Here is a 21,358-nt window from a genome sequence, read left to right as displayed (position 1 = left end):
TGACTGATAAATCACCTCAAAAAATGTCTGGAGATTTGGAGTGCTACTACTAATTGCCCCTCTGGAGGACTGAGCAATGCCTGACCTATACCGGTGGAAAAAAAAGCGCTGGAACGTAATGAGATAATGATCGTCTTAGTAGTTTGGATGCATTTTCCAAAAGTGGCTGTACTATTAAAAACAACACGCACACACACACACACACAGACGTTACGTTCAAGCATTTTCAGGACTATTAATGCAAGAAGCCCCGGCCAAGCATAGTAATTAATTTAAAAATATATCAACCCATGATTGATGACCACTCAGCTTATGAGCATAGAGTTAATGTGAATGAACACATAGTTCCGAGTGGTTTATAGCCCAGCAGGAGAAGGCTGCACATTCTGTACCAGCTGTTATGACTGAATCCCTCAGACAGACATACGAATACCAAGACAAAGACATTAGTCCCAGTCGAGACGACTGATGCAGAATCACTATGCACGTGCCTCTCACATGATGAGAGAGAGATTGATGCAGAAGAAAAAAAAGGGGGAGAAATATAAGAAAGCTGATTTAAGAGACACAGCACCTAAAGATGACAGCAGCGAGACGCAGCTCAGATCAATTGTCATCCACAAAATCACAATTGCGTGCAATCACGGCCTCAATTGGAGCCTACAGACTGAATAAGTTCTTCATGAAAGACGATCGAGGAAGATCAGAATAAAGGGTAGACGTGGGCAGAGCGGCCATGCAGGGGCTGTTAATACAAGGGGAGAAGGAGGTCTCCGGGGGGAGATCTGGAGCGAACATGCACATAAAGGAAGCAAAGAAAAGGAGGAAAGGAGCTGATCCAATTGAGTAAAATAGACAGATGGGTAAAGCAGAGCGCACATTCCCACAAACACAAAGACAAGGCAACTTGGAGGTATATTAAACTGGAGGCCATTAGTTCTAAGCCTGTGGCCCGAGGCCATGCCGTGCAGAATAGAGCCAGCTTTCATTAGCGATGCCGCTCTCAGGGTTGTGCTGCCACACACTTTTCCCCTTGTTGCTCTTTTGATTTTTCATTTATCACAAAAAAAGTGTTCTCCGTCACAATGAAAGGCAGGAAAACTTCAAGGGGAGGAATAAAATGCGAAGCTCGACCCCATCAGAGATCTCATCTCAGTTTGTGCGCGCGCTTCAGAGATCCTCCTCTTTCAATGAAGATCAACTAAGCGTTAAACTGTGACTCTGCTCTGATGGGGCATCGCTTTGTCTGTGGGTTTTTATGAACAATAATGCTGCCTGGAGGTGACGGCTCAGTGCTGCATCATCTGTGAGAGTATGCTAATGAATTCTCATTTACAAGTGTTGTTACTAACATCTTAACATATGGTGTTAAATAAAAACAAACGGCGCCCTTGAAATGCAATACAGGATGCATTTGTGCGACCTCCTTGAAATATTATAAGCCCACAAAAACACACCGACGTGTATCTGAGGGAGGCTGTCATGAGGGTGCCCTTAAAAAGGGATTTAAAGACTCAAACATAAATTTCAAAATCCACATCACAACGCCAGGAGGGCCTGGCTGATGCACAAGTACCACAGGAGCACTAAAAATAGAAACTGAATCAGGAAGCGGTTCTGCACTGATTTTTGTCTGACTAACAAAGGTTCGAACCTCCAATTTAACTACCATTATTTTTAAACAAGAATTAAAGAAAGAAAAAGCAAAAAAAAAGCGGGGAATACTAAGTACCCTCATGAGTACCCTCGGCAGCAACAACTTGAAGGACGTTGTTTCTGTATGACTATCACTCTCACATCATCGTAGAGGAATTTTGCAACATTCTTCTCTATGACTTTCCTCCATTTGTTTAAGCTTTTTGGGCCTCCTCTTACCCTTGGCTCTCAAGATCCCAGCACACTATTCTAGTTGGGAAGTGTGGAATTATGTTATTTTTCCAGCCATTTTGGCATAGAGTGTTGTGGATCATCGTCCTGCTCCAGTGTTGTTCTTGTCGGCTATTTTTAAATTTTGTTTCAGTCTTAGTCCTGTTTCAATCGCCGTTGTTATTTTTTGTCATATTTAGTCGAACTCATCCTTTTTTTATTTAGTCACATTTTTGTCGACTAAAAGTCGAGCATTTTAGTCTTCGTCTTAGTCCATGAAACCGTGAATTTATTTGTTTAGTTTTAGTCAACAAAAACTATTTGCATTTTAGTCTAGTTTTAGTCTGACAATTTAGTCTAATTTTAGTTTGACAATTATTTAAAACATATTATACATTAATATTATATTCTACTTTAATTGAGCTCATTTCTTTCACCAATATCTGACCTACGTATTGATATCAAATATTCATGATTTTTTTAAAGATTTAACCCTCTAAATGCCAGGTTTTATAAACTTTGGCTGCAGTCGCAGCTGTGTAAACGACTCAACAAAAAGCTGGAGTTTGTTATGATTCTCTCTATGGCTGCACCTTTCATGTGATTCAAAATGCCCCATGTTTGGATTTATTTGTGTTTATGGACCTCTTGTGCAGGTGTGTGTGGTGTGCATTTATACAAAATAATCTTAGAGGGGCTTTGAACTTCTGCACAAAAACCATGTGAATGAAGGAAAACAGTGGCACTTGAAAGCCTTTGCTCATAATGTCATAAGGTCACACACACACACACACACACACACACACACACACACACACACACACACACACACACACACACACACACACATTAACTAGTAGACTACTTTTGGGGAGGTTTTATTGTAGTGTGTGTCCTCTCATGTGTCCTCTCATGTACAGCACTTTGTTTGAGCTGTGGTTGTTTTAAAGCGCTTTATAAATAAAGTTGAGTTGAGTTGAGTAGTAACATTAAGCTGACAGTACACTCAACAACACAACGTTGATTTAATGTTGTAAACAACCAGCAACATACTTTATGTTAACTTAGCTTACCTTGATTTCTTTGTGGTAAATGGAGACGTGTCGTTTCAGATTTTTAGTGTTCTTTCCCTTCAACTTATGACCGCACTGCTCCCCGTCCGTTAAAATCAAGCATTCCGTTTTATCTTCGACGTCAATGTATCTAAAATGTTTCCAGACATCTTCCCTTCTCTTTCTCCCGATCCCCGTGCAAAGCATGTTACCGTTTTATTTAATTTAATGAAATGAAAATGCAGTGGACAATGGATGGATGGATGGATGGAAATTAAATGTCCGCGTTGAGATCGTGTGCAGCTGCGGCTGCATGCAGCGCTGGCGGTAACTTCAAAAAGCGGGTGTGTTTGTTTATGTGTGAGTGTGAGTGCGAGTGTGTGGGGAAAGGGTATGTTCGATATATCCACCCTGACAACAATGCCTATACAAAGTGATAGACAACTGTGCTCCCGGACAGTCCCGGTGAGCATTTGCGAACGCACAGCGGCGCTTTATGGCAAAAGAGACAGGAGGAAGTGATACGTTCATTATAATTATATGTTTCGTTTCGTCTTTGTTTGTGAACGAAAATGACCATAGATTTTAGCGGAGTATTTATTTTGTGAACTATATTTTCGTTTAGTTTTTATTAGTCAACGAACTTGCATAATGATTTAGTCCTAGTTATTGTTTATACACGTGTTTTTTTTCTAGTCCCGTCTCGTTTTCGTCCGGGGAAAAATGGGCATTGACGAACATATTTCGTTTCCGTTTTCGTGAACGAGAACAACAGTGTCCTGCTCCATGACCCAACTCCAACTAAGCTTTATCTGTCGGACAAATGGCCTCCCATTTGCTTCTAGAACATTCTGGCATATAGAAAATTGCCTGGTTGACTCAGCGACTTAAAGATGCTGTGGTGCTCTGAAATCATTACCCCTCCACCTCCGCGGTTGACTCTGGGTACGAGGTGCTTCAGCTGAAATGTTTTGTTGACTAGTCTCCAAACGTGGCAATGGGGATTAAGGCCAACCAACGCCAGTTCAGTCTCATTCGTCCATCGGAAATGGACGTCTCCTGCACTTGTTTGGTTCCCTTCTACAATTGCCGTCATCGACTTTAAGGTTCAACAGAAAGGTCTTATTTTCTTTAAAAATTTTCCTCTTTTTGTTTTGGCAACTTTGCCAAGAACTGTCATTATTCCTGTCCACTTGTGAACACTCGCTGTATTGTGTTCAGTGCAAAACAGCTTAGATAAGGTTTTATATCCCTTTTTAAGACTGATTAGGAACAACATGAGCTACTCTAATCACATTACTGACATTTTTCCTTTGCATTGTGTTGCACGCACAAATGCTCCAAAACAGCGGCCAACGGCCAAAACGTCTCCTTGTATAGAGATCTGCAGACCTGCTGATGATCAGTTCAGAGGCTGATCATTAGCAGCACCTGGAGGATACCTATCCTTTTATGGGAATACAGAGAGGTACTTAGTATTGCCCTCATGATTTGTGCCTTGTAAAATAAAAGAGAAGCACACACACAAACACCAAAAGTCTCCAAAGGCCCAGTACAGCAACTCTCACTAATTTAACTTGTTGGCAGGATTGTAGCTGTTTCTTTCTTTCTTTTTTTTTTAAAACATCCAAGCAGCTGTGGTCACATGTATTCCTCAGACAGGACTTATAGGAGGAAGACATGTTTAACCCGTGCAAGACCTGAATATGTAACTTTATCTCAGTGAGGTGCTCCTTGAATTCCCAAAAGTCAGTCAGAATGGGTTGTAAACACTGAGATGCTCTTTGGTTCGCAGTGCAGGACAGTAAATCTACAATACCTCCACTTAAATCTGAACTGCAGAGGTTGTAAGCGCAAATATACTCCCACTTCAACTCAAAACGACAAACGAAGCACAGCCTGTAAGCTGTAAGTCCAGTGGGAAGTTCTGTTGCCGTAAAATACTTCGTATAAACCGTCAAAGTACTGCGGACTCTTTAGATTTGCAAAAAGGCGGACTAATGAGAGCATGAGGGGTCAGAGATGAGCAAGAGTTTTTATTTTTGAAGAAAAAAGGAGGATATTCAGTAATTTTACAGGAGAGCTGCTGAGCTGCTTTCAGATTCTTCCTCATCCTGATTCGTCTTTCCTCCTGAGATTACTGTAGCATTTAATACTAAAAGAGCTCAAAGTTTTACATCACAATGACAGATTTTGTTTTGGCATTTGGAGAAATTTTTATGCGTTTATGCAGAATTGAAATTAAAGTATGTGAGGGATGCCGGTGTTTATTCGCACACAGCTGCGGCTGATTATAAGTTATTCACTGATGTCAAGCGGTGCGGTGGGATTTATGATTTCTCTCAGTGCTCTGATCTTTTACATGGTATACGATTAAAGGATCAAACAGGAGAATAATCAGCAGATTCATTTTCAATAAGAATAATCATTAAATGCATTTATGTTGATATGCAAACACTCACAGGGGAGCTGAAGACGTCTAACAATGCCTGCTTCTTTCTGCTGTCACTTTCCCCAACCTTGTAATATTTTAAGGTGGGAGTTCATGCTCAGGGACTGCAATCACGTTTCCTAAAAGATGGAATATTTGTTGAGATCTAGGGTACCATTGCTTTATTTTCACAGCAAACCAAAAAGTTGCTGCTTGTGATAACGTCTGGGATGAGGGCGGCTGTGTGCAGCATCTGAACCCCCCTCCCCCTCCTTTGTTTTTTTTTTCTCCTAATTATCCGTATTACTTCTGCAGTACTTGTGGGAAACAAAACGGGATACAGGTTTCCTGGTTCTGAAGAAAGGAGAGTAGAGTTGAATTAATCATTCACAGCCTTGGAATCAATTCATTTACGCTTTAATAATTCCCAAGAGGGAAATATAATATTTCAACGTAAAATATGGATAAAATAAGGCCCGATAAAACGTGGGTTTTGGTTATGAAATGATACCAAATATACCAAATCCTGGTTTGCATTTTTCCACAGTGGACCACTCAACTCCTGTATATTACTTTGTGGGCATCACTTTGATTTTGATTAATGGGGGGGGGGGGGGGGTCAAAAAGTTGAATGATTTAATAGTTGAGTCATAAAGGACAAGGACACTTTTTTCCCAATTACATCACATGGAGATTAAAATTATTATTTTATGAGTCTGTCTTAATTATTTTATTGATTGTATTTGCTGTTGTACGGCGACCTTGAGTGCCTTGAAAGGCGCCCTATAAATAAAATGTATTATTATTATTATTATTATTATTATTATTATTATTATTATTAAAAAAGAAGAAAAAAAAAGGGGGCCCACATCATACTTGGTCTTCAATAGTTATATAAACTAAAGTGGTTATATAAAAAGTCTTAAAATTCAACATATTTGTTTCACAAAATAAAGGCAGGTACATTGTTGGAAAAGCATGGTACCTGGATATGTTCTCACCTTTCGTTCATTCACAGTAACAACGAACAAACCCCCCAACCCCACTGCTTTTAATCTTAGTGCTCTGTTCAGTCTTTTTCCCGCCCGTATGAATTCTGGGTATAAAATATGTCCTTGCAGCCATTTCTTGGCAAAAACACCTATTACTTAATTTCTGACAGTCCTGATTCGTCTTCATCAGTGCTTCCATTTTATGTGCCAGTGATCTCATACTTTTTTCATGACAATTCAGAGATGAAGTGGTTTACATTTTCTTCTCTTTATTCTCCATTTCACCGCTTCTGAACTTCAGCGTCCTAAATGCTAGGGAAGAAACAGCAACGGGACTTTTATTCATACAACACAACCGCAAGGAAGAATGAATAAAAAACACTAAAAAGGAGGTTAAAAATGTCCTGAGAAGACTCATTTGGATGAGTCATGTTTGATGTTTATGTTAAAAAAGAAAGGTGAACAAAGAGGTGAACAAAGTGAATGTTTTACGATAATCCTTACGGTCTCCAAAGTTAAAAACCTCTGAGATGAATAAAAGGAACATTCTGCAAAGACTCTTAACTGTCTCAGAAACATGCTACCCACACGTGACACCTCCCTGACATGTTAACTGGAGGTCTGTCTGGAAATCAGATCACAGCAGTAGTTTTCACACCTTTAACATTAGTAAGGAGCGAGAGCCTTCAGACTCTTCAGCTACAGGAAAACATGGACTCACGCCAAAGTCGTTCAGGTCTTACCCAAAAGAGTGAGGATGCAGCCCAGAATAGCCAGAAGGGCGCCGGTGCTCAGGCCGGTGGCCGTGTAGGCCACGGCGCCACAAGACAAGGCCACGCCGTCGGAGTCGCACTCGCACACACGCACCGACAGTGTGTTTGTGCTGCTGAGGGCGGGACTTCCACTGTCCACGATCAACACGGGGAGTCGATAGACGGGCTGCTCGCGTCTCCTGAAGCCACCTCGCTTCGTTAATATGGATGCTGTGTTGTCTGAAAAAACAGCAAAAAAACAACAAAGAAATACAATTACAAGTGTCATATTGTATTTATGGCTTCAAATGAGCAAAAAACTCCAAAGACCAGCGAGAGGCTCAACTTCTATTTTCCGGCGACTGCTTTGCTTTGGCTGAAAGGATTTTACAGTAATAAAAAGCAGAAATTCCAACAGATGGTATCATTAACACAGTTTATTATATGACACACTGGTGTCTCTCCCCTGGTCTTCACCACCTGTTGACTAACAACGGCTTCGGTTTGATGCTAAAATCTTATAAAATCTCACTTTCCGAGAGGTGGCATGGGGGGAAACTGTAAGGGGAAAAAAACATGTTATGATGGCAACATCAATACTTTGAAACTCAAGCTGAGGAGTAAAATTTAAATACAGATTTCACATTTAATGACAATGTCTCTCCAACTCAAAAGGACATAAAAACACTACTCAACACTCACTCATGATTCACAATCACTCACAATGATTCAATTCAGCAAGTGAAGAAAATAGTTATTTAAATGGCTACTAGGAGCTTAAAAAGTGACTTGAGCTCCATTGACCTCCATGTAAAAAAGAATGATAAAATCCAGCATCCAAGTATTGTAATGTACTTTTTTTTACACCATGCAACTTCAGTTAAATACATGCACCATGTCTCCCAAAAGGGTAAATGCAAAAAGCGATGCTTGGTAAATACATACCAGCTTTTGCTTAAATTGCAAGAAAAAAAAAAAACATTGGCCAAATTCTTAGTTTAGCCTTCTGAAAGAGCTTTACTATTCATAAGCACTTCAGAAAAACCTCCTAAAACTTCCAATATTCCTTTAAGACACAACAGAAAACAACACGAAGTCTGCAGAGACTGGACAAACCACCCACAAACTGTTTCTGACAGCTTCTCCTCAACCTTGACAGCTGAGACAACTTCTGGCATGTTTAGCCAGATGAGTTTCACGCTGCATCTTTCTCCCTGGCCCCTTGAGGGTGACTTGATGTCCAGTTTGAGAATCACTTTGCTTATATGTCCTGAAAAAGCCAACAGGGAGGAATAAATCTGAGAGTTGGGCTGCAGTGATGGATGGACTGGTGAGGACTGCATAGCCAAGGGAGACCACTGCAGCTAAGTAAACTTTGTGAACCTAAATCTCTTTTTATCAGCATTTGTCCCTTGGATGGCATACGTCTTCAATCAATAGGAGGTGTTGGCCAAAGATATTAAACTAAAATGTAGGCACACAGGATGCACGCAAATACAGTTTGAAGTTTATTGAGCAAACAAAAGCACTGCATGTGCAACAAAGTCCACTGAGCATTAACAACACATAAAAACAAAGATAAAACACCAGCAGGTGACCAGAGCAAGAAACACTGGAAGATGTACAGTAGCACAAACAGCAATGAACAGGGGATCCAACAAGAAATGAGGAACGCCCAGGGCTTTATTCACTGGGAGAGGCGATTAGCTAAGTGAATGCAGGTGAACTAATGAGGAAGAAGGCACATGTGGTAAAATGTCAATTTGGGACAAAAGAGAACGTTTAGAGAATGAAAATGGACTGAAAATAAGTGCAAAAGACCAAAGCCACAAACCACAACAAGAGTCCTGTGGCTCTGAAAAGTACAAACTTCGAGAACCACACACCAAAGCAAGCACTTTTCTTGCCCAGGTGGGAAAAGACCTGTCCCATACTTGAAAAGTTTTCATGAAGACGCCTCTTCTATATGTATCACTAAATGTACTTAACCATAACACAAAGGAATAAACAATAGATCCAATCTATAATCCTAAGGTCGGACTTGCTAATATTTATTTTTGAGGGAATCTGATTTTATTTCCTCAGAATTATAGTCAACTTGAGCTTAATCAACAATGAAAGACATTTGAGGCAACAGGCTTTGTTCTCTAGTAGCTTTATTTCACCTTTGTTAGCTTCATAATGTTGAACATGTTTAGTAGAGTGAGGTGTTTTAAATTTTGGGATGAATTTGTCCCCCAATATTTTGGGGGGTGTTGGTCCAGGAGTTAAATGTACCCGACATGGTTGCACAAATTGCTTTCTTTGCTGTTTTGTACCCAGAGGTGGAAAAACTCCATCTTGAAAGGGCTTTTATAAATTGTTTATCACGTTCCACTTTGCGTTCAATGCAAGGAACTAAGGTTCTTTATGGACAAGTCGGCTAACAATGCTAATGTCGCTAACGTCAAATCATGACTGCCATGATAGACACATTCTCTCATTTCTAAAAAGCCTTTGCTGGTCGCCTGTTTTTCAAAAGCCTTCAGAGTATGTGCACTGTGCTAGCTGGTGTTGGATGCTAGTTGGAAGTAACTGACGGATATATCGCATGAATGCACAGGAGCACGTGGTCAGCATTGCTGCTTCACAACAACATGCTTCCTGGTTTGAATCTCTGGAACTTTTGTATAAGGTTGGGTTTAAAATGTTCTAAATGTTAAAATTAGCCTAAAATGTTTTCAATTTTGTCACTGCTATTCGTTGACTACGTTGATTATTCGTTGCCGCCCTTCTGTATAGCATTTCTTACCTGCTGAAACACATACATTTCCTTATGAGTTGTAAAGATTATCTTACAAAATGTGGGGCTGTGCTTTGGAAAAAATAATTTTATCATTTAAGTGTGTCTTGACAAAATGTTAAGGAACCAGTCCACTACATCAACAACTTTGGATTGTGAATGAAACAATAGCACCCTCATATCTCACCTGTTGCCCCAGCAACCATAAACAACTTGTCACCTTATCCACAGAGAGCTGAGCTAACATGGATGCCGTCACTGGCCAGTCCGGTGCACTCCCTCTGCCTCTCAGGGTTGGGTGTGGGGTGGCTCTTGGCAGCCAATGACAATTTATGATGCCGAATAGTTAGACAAGATTTACTTGTGTGAGTCAATTGCTAATTTTATTTTGGCTAGATTTTAAGCCAGTGTTCAATATCTATGTCAGATGAAAGTCATGACCTTTTGAAGCCCTTTGCGCCATCATTAGTGTCTCTGGTGTATGCTAACAGACAGTGGGATATTGGCTACAAGACTCAGAATGCACATAACCACATATGCTTTCAGGTTGATGCCAAGCAATCAGTTCTGCGCATGTTCCAGAGAGATTTAATATCAGTAAAAGGGGAGCGAGCATGCCAAGTATGCTCTCCATGACACTCTGTCTTACATCACATTCTTGTATTTGTTGGTGAAAAGTTATTAAATGATATTGCTGTAAACATTTGAGGCAATTTCCTGCACTGTAAGAGCTACAATTGTGGAATCCGGGGAAATTATGCACACATATCTGCAATCTCAGGAGGAAATTGACGCCGTGCATGTGTGTATCCATTTATTTTCATTTAAAGCCCCAAGCAACATATGACCTGACTCAAATTGATGGGAGGACAATTAGACCTAATCAAAAATGCATTCAACCCTAACAGACTCTGATAGGCACTGGCATCAGCGTGGACAAGCATCTGTGGTCGAGTAATAACAGCAATATCATAATGCTGAGTTGGAAATGGATACAGAGTTAAACAAGCTCATTGCAGAAGTATTTTGTCGAATTGCTTCAAACATCGTGTAGAGGGGTAACCTACAGTTCCACTTTCACCTCCCCCACAACAATGAAACACTTAGTGGGAAACTGGCCAAGAAATAGATTGAAGGTTACCGTTCTGTAAGGATCTAAATGTCCAGCATTTCTAAACTGCACGAAACCAACATTTAATAAATTAGAGGGTATTCTACTAACGACAAAGGAAACTAATCTTCACAGAGAAGGTAGAAATGGACATACAGAAGCAATAAAACTACTACTTTTTAAAAATTGATAGAGACCCATGACTTATTTAGGCCTACATTTCCCCCCTCATATAGTAACAAGGAAACTTTTGTGAACCCTTGGAATTTACAGTACTGGTTTTCTACATTCATTTGTTGACACTGACATTATCCTGTAGGATATTTTAATAAACCACTGAATTTCTCTTCTCCTTGGTGTCGGCAAGGTGTCCAGGCAATGAGACAGTAAAGCAAGTCCAAGTCATAATTCCCCCTCCGACATACTTCACTTGGTATGGTGTCCCTTCCGTTACATTTATAGTGCTGAGCATCAATCCCGAACAATTCAGCATTTGTTTCATTGGTCCAATAAACATTTTCTTGGTCAAATAGTCTAGTTAAAAATAGCCATTGACATCACAAAGATTATTTTCTCCTGAAATGGACCTGATATTCCTTCCGTTCACAGCAGTTTCCACCGGTACAGAACATACCAAACCAATCACAACGAGGCGGAGGTGGGTTTATGCGGAGAGTCAAAAAGCCTTTGTTCAAACCAACCAAGCTGGCTGCAAAGATGCTAATAACCAATCCCGAGAAACCAGATGAATACTTTTTAAAATTATAGAAAAAAAAAAAAGAATAATGATGTCTGGCCCGGCTAGATTACCATTTTTTGGACTGCTTCTGCAATAGCGGTAGATCCATAAACATTCATAAATGTCTGTCAGTTCCAGGGATGTCTTCAAGTCTTTTGTGGGTTCTTTGCCTCACTGTGGATTCTATTATGTCTCTTTGGAGTCATTTTGGCTGGGTGCCCACTTCTAGGAAGAGTAACCACTAAATTGCCTCCATTTATAGACAACCTTTCTAACTGTGGAGCCATGGATACCTAAACACTTGAGATTAATTTATATCATTTTACCGCGTTATGAAGATCCAATATGTTTGATTGCATGTCTTCAGAGATCTCCTTTTTCGAAACATGGTTCACATCAGCAGATGTGTCTTAGAACCAGCAAAATGTTTGAATTTCTTTTATCTGTCAAAGTAGCTCTATACAACACTTCTAAACTCTGGACTCCAGATATACGCACTATACATATATACACACTAGCATATCCAATTAGCATTTGCTGAAGTCATTGATCTATGGGATCACTGACTTTTTCTCCACTGTATCTCGTGTTTGTTTGTTATTGTGAGTTACATGAAGATCAGATCACATTTTATGGCAAATCAATGCAGAAAACCAGTTAATTTCGTAGGATTCATAGGATAAACTGTATAATAACAAGAAATAAAGCATTACTTCAATAAAAAAACTATATAAAAACTGTGTTCAAGTCAAGCTGCTCCTACTGTACTGAAAGATTACCTATAAGACATACAGTTTAACGTGTAACACAAGTTTACATTCAAGAGGATTCAGGAGGATTCCTCCTGTACAACCTGATGCTGCCCTTCGACAAAGGTAGCGTGGCAGCCTCGGCTGAACTCCCACACACGTGAGCCCAACACCTCCGAGTCCATCAGCTCTGCATGTGTTATTTTTCAGAGCGGCAGGGATTAATGGATGAACATAACGATGGAGTCGAGCGCTATTCTTTGGAGTCTTTAAAGCTTTACGTAAATTGAAGTTAGCTTCTCCCACAGGAAGTCCAGTGGGGTTTTTTCACCCCTATTTCCCCACGGTGAAGTCAAAGTTACATTGTGTCGCATAAATGTTGTGGCAAACTACACTGGAGCACAAACCAGGTTATGTCAAAGAAGAAAAAAACAATATTAGAGTATTATAACAGAATTATGGCTTCATTTGGTGCTGCTGAGGCATGCCAGGAGGCACCAGGAACTCTGTACGTTTCCTCTCGACTCCAATTGCAGAGTTGATTTAGGCCTGATGTGAAAAGTTAACGTGAGCAGAGGCCAAACTGTCGATTGCATTTCTGCCAGCCTCAATTCAAAGGAAGCAAGCAGCCAACACACCGGACCTGGTTTCACCAATCCGTTCTGGAGTCTGAAGTTTTCTGTCAGCGTGGCTGAGGTCACACTAAGAAAAGTTATCTTTTATATAGATCAGAGACCGAGTTCTTTTTAAAAAGAACATTATGAAGAAGAAAAACCAACAACTTTCCGCTAATACAAACACCCACAGAGTACATGTTTGGGTGTTTGATGTGGCCGTCGTCTTAAAAACTCCAGCACATCAGAATTTGTAACTCAGAGAGCTGTTCAGATCAGCGGGGTAGTGTGACATTACAGACCCAGATCAGAGCACAATTATCCGGTTTCTCCATCTTAATCCCATGCAAAGCAGTGACACTGAATTCAAAAGAAAGGAGGGAATAGAGTCACTATGAACTGAGGTTGAAAGATATTTAAATGGTGTTTTTGCACCGGTTCCAATTAATAAACCAGCATTTTATTCCTAACGGAACATATGACACATATCTAAAAGGTGAATGTGAGACAGAATTTGATTTAAACAAAAAAGAAATTGACTCATTTTAAATTGGCGCCGACAAGAATCACCTGGAGAAGCAGCTTGCAACTAATTAGGTTAATTGGTAACAGGTGATAGGCTATAAAAAGACCAGAAGTAAACATGGACATGTCCATCAGTCTGTCTAAAAGTGTTACACAATAATGTTCCCATGGTGTGAAATCCTAAAAAAAAATGTCATTAGCTACAGAGCCTTATATTAAAATATTCAGAAAATTAGAAGAAAAATGAATGAGAAGCAGATGTAGTTGGATGTCAGTTCTGGATAGCGGTGATCTTCAGTGCTCAGTCTGCGCTGCATAACAACATTTCTGGAGAAATCAGTGCATGAATTCAGAAACAAGAGCACAGTTTGCCATGTCCTCCACACATGCAGGTTAAAGCTGTAGCTTTCACAAGTGTGAAAATGGTGTCACTGGCCTCTTATGGGGCCAGGAGCCCACAACCCGGCAGGGGTCACCACTGACATGCAGCATCTCCGCCGGGCAATAAATAGCAGCGGCTTCCCCAACCTTGCTCTCTCTGACCTTCTCCAGCCGAAGTGCAACATCTGTCCATCCTTACGCTTTCTAAGGACTACAGCCGCAGCTCAGATCAGCGCGACCCGTCACTGGCTGAGGGGAAATCCATCCCCCTACGCAGGGGAAACGTAGGGGGAAATGTAGGGGGAAGCCCACTGGCTACCGAGAACTAGTGACTGCACTTCTCATTCACCCGCACTGCTACGGAGTGACCCACAAAAGTTCTGACGCCCTGACGAGCGGAGAACCTGCACCCAACCAGGCGACACAGACTGCTCCAGACGACCCGGAAAAGAGGGCAGCCCCGCCACCAGCGATGCTGCATCATTCATCTCTATGGCAACGGTGATAGAGAGAGGAAAAGGGAGCTGCTGGATCCCCGGCGGAGCATATATTTCTTAGAAAAAGTCTCCAAACATAATACATTTATCCCAGGACTGTGTAAAAATCATTACCTGTGATTGTTAAATAATTTTTTATTTATTTATTTATTTTTTTTAAAGATTTTTGGTGGCTCTAGGGGCCCTTTATTCAAGTTGCAGACAGGAAGGGGGTAGAGAGAGAGAATGGGGATGACATGCAGCAAAGTACGCAGGCCGGGATTGGAACCTGCGACCACTGCAGGAGGACTGTAGCCTCAGAATATGAGCCGCTTACTTAACCCACTGCGCCACCGAGCGGCCCAATTAATTTCATTATTTTGATCTGGATTCGAATGAGAACAGTGAGAAACGGATGAAGAGGTACATTTCTTCTAAAATGATCATATTTCTGTTGTAAATGAATCGCTGTCCTCGCTTCCAGTAGACGTGTAAATGTTTCTCCTCTTGGACGCTTCATTGCACATATGGATGATTGTGAATCAATGCAGTGACAGAATGTTCTCTTGTGTGTTTATGATTTCAATGGCCTTGCAGGAACAAAACACCTGCACTGGGACAGCATGACATAAGTCTAACTGCCCAGAAAGCCAGAAGAAAAGAGGCAACATATGTCCTGCTTTTAGTTGTTGGTGGAATTTTATAACGACACTAAAATATGCTGGTTCATATGGACAGAGAAGATGGGCGAAGAGTGTTTATTAAAAGGTGGAATCTGGACACACTTTGGATTCAATAAACTCATCGGATTTCAACAAACAGCTAACACATGTAAAATTTGCCTCTCAGAAATAAAATACTTGGGTAACAGAACTCATTAGAGGAGCTACGTTAGCCGTTTTCAGCCTGACCTAACATCTGCAGCATCAATGAACACAGCCAGACGGACTAATCAGCCAAGAAATAATGAGGTGGTGTCAACTTTGTCCTCCAACTCCCAAAGAGCGGAGAGAATCAACAAATTTTTTGCGACTTTTGTGCCCAAGGATATATGGACTCATTCAGGCGTAGACAATCCCAGGTTTTACCAGCTGTTGAAGAGCTTCGAGGTCCTATTACAAACTTTGCACGACAGACCTGTGAATAAACGTGTTTTTATGCACTGTGATTAAAAAAGTTCTGCTTGTATTTATTAACAGATGAGGCAGGGAGGGGGTAGCACTATCTGTCAGTTCTTGAATATCAGAGATGGGCAGACGATCTCCACAGTGTTAAAAGCTTGAGACATAATTGATTTATTTCTAAAAGCAATGTTCCTCTAAGAAAAGTTGGGGAGGATTTGCATTATTTGTCCGTCTACAGGGTAATATCATACATTTCATGGGATTTAGTGTAATCTCTGATCCCTCAGACGACACTTCATCAAGAACCAACATTAATCAAGGGCTGATGTATAATAACATGGTGAGGTTACTTGGGAGGCGGTATCAACATCTCTGAGCTCTGAGGTATCCACGGTGGACGATCTCCTGGTGGAAACTTGCTCAGAACCAGTATTCCAGATATTTCAGTGGAAGAAATGGACACCATGTGCCCCAAACCAAAAACAAACCATCAAGACTCTTATCAGCAACAACTCCAAAACCAGTTTGTTATGGTATGGATTTGTGTCAGAGCCCTTGGTAAATGTTTTTTAGATTACCTTTGAAATTTAATTACATCCATATCTTTGGACAAAAACATGCGTGCAACTTCCAACAATCACATTCTGCACACTAAAACTGGACCTGAATATTCACATAGTTTTCAATCCAGGTACGTGGATTTTTTTTCCACTACCTTACAAGCTACTTTTCCATGTTTGCATTATTCTGTCATACACTCCTGAGTCAGCCTCATACATCAATAACTCATTTGTTCCTGCACATCGTAGTCTTGCATGTTTGCATCCGTCTCTCATGAGTGGGCCATGCAGATTACTGTGTGATTCTCATGATCTCAACACTTTTGGGGTAAAGTCCAAATCTCAAGAATGCCTCACTGGGATGCACTTGGATTCTGAAATGTTCCCGTTGGGACTTGTGGTCGCATTGAGGATGGATCAGAACCCACATGCAGCCGAACTGCAACACTCCCGACCCCTGTGGGGGACGTACGGGTTAAAACCCTATAAGCCATGTTTTGTATACTTTTAGTACTCTCCTGAACCTGAAGATACTTGTATTACCTCCAAACAGGTAAAAATGACCACATTCAATCAGTGGCAGCAAGAGAAGGATGTCAAACAGAAAATGTTTTTGTACCTTTGTTGTCACGGAGAGTAAAGTTGAGGTTGCCGACGACGGCTGCAGCCAGACTAAAGTAAAAGCGATGACCGCTCAATGGTTCATCCTTATCCACTGCACTGATGGTCTGGATTATCTGTGGACAACAAGAAGAGCAGAAAGACAATCAGGACCGGTTAGTTTTGTGATCTTTATTTGATTTCACTGGCTGATTAGTTGTTAACTGAAGCTGTAAATTGCTTGTGTTCGTGCAGTTAGTGGTAGCGCTTATTCTCCCCCGTGGTATCAGCTGAAGGAAAGCACTGTCATCAAAGCACTTTTGTATATGCATCAATTTTCACTTTGTCATAGATTTTGTTCACGTGCAGGCATAAATCCTGTTTTAAAAGGCCAAGTAACAATATGAGTGAATTGGAGAAAACCAACACAATCCAGATTGATGGAAAAGGTTTGTTTGTTATGTTTGGCTGTGGCTTTTGTGTCATTCATCTCCTGAAGTACAGTAAGTGCTTATTTGGCAAGAGCTAGGCATCCTACTTAGGGATGAAGTCTTTTCTTTTGTCAAGTGATTGCTCCAAAGCAAATCATTTTTTCTTTTTCCCCAATCCCAGTGCTCATACCACAACCCATTTGGCATGTTTTAAATTTAACCACTTCAAAAATCCACCCAGAGAAAAACACAAAAGCTCCCCCCTCCCCCTCCTCCTCCCCAGTCTCAACTGACCATCCATTTTTAAAATCATTAAAGGACAAGATGTCTCCAAAAAATAAAATCTCTGCTAGACACCAGTGATAGGCCTATGCAATTATGATTTAAACAAGCAAGCCTTTTTACTTATACAGTACTACACACTTTAAATATTTACAATAATATATCTTAAACCTAAATAATTAAAAATGCTAAAAAAGGATTAAAAAAAATGTACTGTAAGTCGTCAGAACTCGTCACCCTAACGGTTGCCACAAGACGACTATGAAGAGCAGGTTTTGTTTTTCAGTAGAAACTTGGTATTTTTATATGGGAATGACCTTTGAGGCCCATTGGAGCTATAGGAGCTGCTTGAATGCACCGTTTTTCTGCATATCTGCTCATTGTGATGTTTGGAAGTGCCTGATAGGATCCGTTGAGTATGCACAGCTGACAATATAGTATTTGACTGTGACTGGGTTGTGCTAAAGGGTACATTTCATGAAAACTCATCACTTTTTCTGCGCTTGAAATGCAGCTGCAAAGCTACATTATGTGTTCAGGTGTGGGACACACTCTCTGAAACTCCTGCCCTCTCAGGAATTTTCTAACTTTTTTTTTTTTGGCTCACCCTTTATGTCAACTCTGCAGTACAAATGATTCACTCAAGCTGAGTTCAGTAAAACTTGTTTTTTAGACCTTACATTGCAATCTTTTTTTTTCTCCTCCTGACAAATATCAATGTTGAATGAACACGAATGAGTCTGCTTCTTATTTTAAACCTGTATAATTGTTATCACCTGACCATCTGCTGTAATTTGCAAGTGCACTCTGCAGTCTAACAGGTTTAATTTTGTTTGGATCAGTTTCATGATAGATCCCCATCAATCTGGCCTCAGGACCAGCAGTATGAGAACACTGGCGTATAAAAACCCTGGCGTAAAAGGAACGTGGCTGGATATCAGTCATAGAACTGGACACAACGCCCTGTGATGTCATCCATAGGGTTCATGAAAAGTGCCTTTGAACCCTCTTTCCCCATCATATGGGCAGAATGAGCAAGTGTGGAAGCCAGCTAGATATTAGTTCTGTTACTGTAAATTTGCTACTTTAGTTCAACAGGCTTAGCCTATGATGCTAATTATTACTTTACATTTATTCTGATTTAAATCTATTCAAACATCCTCATATATAAGCTCTCATAGCACTTGTTTCGATTTGATTTGGTGAATGGTCCAGCTAGTGAACCTGGAGGCAACCTGATATGATTCAAGGCTAAAGTTGCTTGACCAGAGCACCTAGTTGCCGCAGGAGGTAGAAGCCGATGGTCCAGCTGGTGTCATCTGATTATTGCAGTTTAGCAGCCTTTAAATTGGATCAAAGATGGATGTTTTTTGCTTTGCCTGCCAACCCCCTCCAGGCCCCCCCATGTCTGGTTGCAGTGGTCCCTTACTATAGTTAACAGCAAAACAGGTCACAGTATCTTTTAAATCAAAATGAGCATGCTCTTGAAAGTGGCGTCAGGACAGTGTCAAGCTCTAATATACGATTACACGTGCACAATGAAAGCTTCCCGAGCGGCGCCATCCAATCATTTTTAATGACACCAAGCACCGCCGAACTGAACTGTGAATTCTGGTAGGAGCGTTGCTTTGGTCAGAAGTTGGAATTTTCTACTTTTTTAAATTTTTTTGGTGGCTCTAGCGGCCTTTTAGGCCCCGTTTACACGTAGCAAAAATGGTGGCATTTTCATGCGTTTTGGCCGTTTGTTTACACGAAAACGAAGCTCAAAGTCACCAAAAACAATCATTTCTGAAAACTCCGGCCAGAGTGGAGATTTGCAAAAACTCAGTTTTCACGTTTGCTTGTAAACAGAGGAAAACGGATATTTAGACTTCAGAACGTCACATTATGCAACAGAAACTTCACCAGCGTCATGAATGCCACCTGTGTTTACAATTTGTTTGGCCACTGTCAATATTTTCTTGTATTTTAACTGTTTTATATTCTAAAGTCACACTTAAAAGTAACTCCACTTCTCTGTCACTCCAAACGAAAGACTCTTGTTCATCTTGGACGTAACTGGAAGTCACACGTGTCATTTGTTGACGTTTTTTTCCAGGATTCTGATTGGCTAGCATGACTTTATCTTCTCGTTACACTGCCCCCTGTAGGTTTGCCTGCTCATAGCACCTTAACAGCGTATTTATGCAGGTTTGTGTAAATTAAGAGATTTTTCAAAACGTAGAGGGGGAAATATCCGTTTTTGTAAATACCCGGCTATGTGTAAACGTGGCCTCATTCAAAGTCTAGACAGGAAGGGGGTAAAGAGAGAATGGGGATGACATGCAGCAAAGGGCCGCAGGCTTGGACTCGAACTTGCTTTAACCAATGTTTCACCCAGCGGCCCAGAACCTTCAACTTTTGCCACTTGTACACAAGCGTCAGCCAATCAAGTCGCAGCTATGCAGTTAATGCCAGCTAATGAAATCCTGCATGGGAGTAGGATAGTTCAAGAGTACACAGCTTATTGGTGTAGCAAAAAGTGAAATGTAAATCGCTAAAGTAACAGCTAGCTATTGGCTAATTTAAGTCGGGACTTCCACTTCACAGGGTCGCATGCTGATCACAATATGATGAAATAACACACACTCCTTGTATGCCAGTACCTCATGCACCATCAGACCTGCTGACCTTAAGCAGCATATAAAAAAATATGAATAAAATATAAAAACTCATGTCAGGTCAATGTAATGCATGTCGTCACACTAATGCTGTCCAAAATGAGTGTGCTATGCAGTCAGGAATGTCTACTTCATTATTTAGAATCAAAATGACTCATGATGAGAAGCGCTGTTGCTTTAGGCACTGCATGACAAGTATTCGTATCTGTGAGTTAAACAAGTGAATGCTATTACTTTTGTCCCCTGAACCCAAGACTAAAAAGACTCTTATACCCTCTTTATTATTAGACACTGCTGGCAACTATAAATACTGCAGGGAAATTAAGAAACCACATAAACCAGTTTCTCCACAATGATTTTACTTCCTGTCTTTCCATAAAGGGATAAGAAAAAGTAATTTCTGCATCTAGCTGCAAAAAGAGAGAGAAAAATCTTGTTCGGTCTTTGCCGCACATGAGAGGCACATCACACACCAAGATGTGCCATATGGACAACAATTGATAGCCACCACGACAGCCATCAAAGGAGGGTGTTACTGCAGCAGTGTCCTTATAAATTTAGATCAAGCCTCATGAATCCGTTTGTAGGCAATCTCCAAACCCAACCCTGTGACATTTCATGCCTGTGCAAAGCATCCAAGTGGGTCTTGGAAGCAATTCACACTAAATTATCACATCCCCCAGTTCTAAACAGCTCTGAGACAAACATCAAGAGGAGAACAAAATTAACATAAAGTTTAAAAAATATATGATAATAATAATAATAGGGTGAGAAAAAAGATAAAGAGGGGGGGGTCAACCAGCCATCAGTGGAGAGACATGGATTATCAGTTGTCAACTGTGATTAAATGCTGCTGGTTACAAGTTGTCAGGTTTTAAGTGTTTGTGTAGGTGGCAAAGGACATCTTGTTAATTTGTTAATTATTAAAACTGGCAAGCAGGGGGAAAATTCATGAACATTTTCCATTCATTAGCAAAGATTTGAATAGTTGGTCTTTTTATCAGCAGAAAAGATAAAGCACGCCCTTCTTTGTTTACAGTTCAGCACTGCAGAGCTTAGGGGGGGTAAATCAGGGGATCATAAATCCTAAAAGTTTATCTTCTCCAGCTCAAGAACATTTGGGATATGCATCAGCGCGGGCAGAAGGCACGTTTGTGTCGGCATCAGATCAGCGACAGTCAAAGCAACCAAACATGAAGCGAATGCTTGCTCGGCGGCGTATCACGAAAGC

The 21,358-nt window shown here is 40.7% G+C and overlaps 1 protein-coding gene across 2 annotated transcripts in view; it reads right to left on the bottom strand.

Moving 5' to 3' along the window:
* Positions 1 to 21,358, bottom strand: part of cdh7a (cadherin 7a) — a 160,698-nt gene that overhangs the window by 8,968 nt on the left and 130,372 nt on the right. For both annotated transcript variants that reach the window (XM_061713207.1, XM_061713208.1), the window contains 2 exons: positions 16,774 to 16,891; positions 7,085 to 7,333 (listed from right to left, as the gene is read on the bottom strand). In XM_061713207.1, coding sequence (XP_061569191.1) covers positions 7,085 to 7,333; positions 16,774 to 16,891 — 367 coding nt within the window. The remainder of the gene's footprint in view (positions 1 to 7,084; positions 7,334 to 16,773; positions 16,892 to 21,358) is intronic.

The sequence above is a fragment of the Cololabis saira genome, chromosome 22 (genome assembly GCF_033807715.1).
Source record: "Cololabis saira isolate AMF1-May2022 chromosome 22, fColSai1.1, whole genome shotgun sequence".
Taxonomy (NCBI): domain Eukaryota; kingdom Metazoa; phylum Chordata; class Actinopteri; order Beloniformes; family Belonidae; genus Cololabis; species Cololabis saira.
This window is presented reverse-complemented; position numbering and strand designations above follow the sequence as displayed.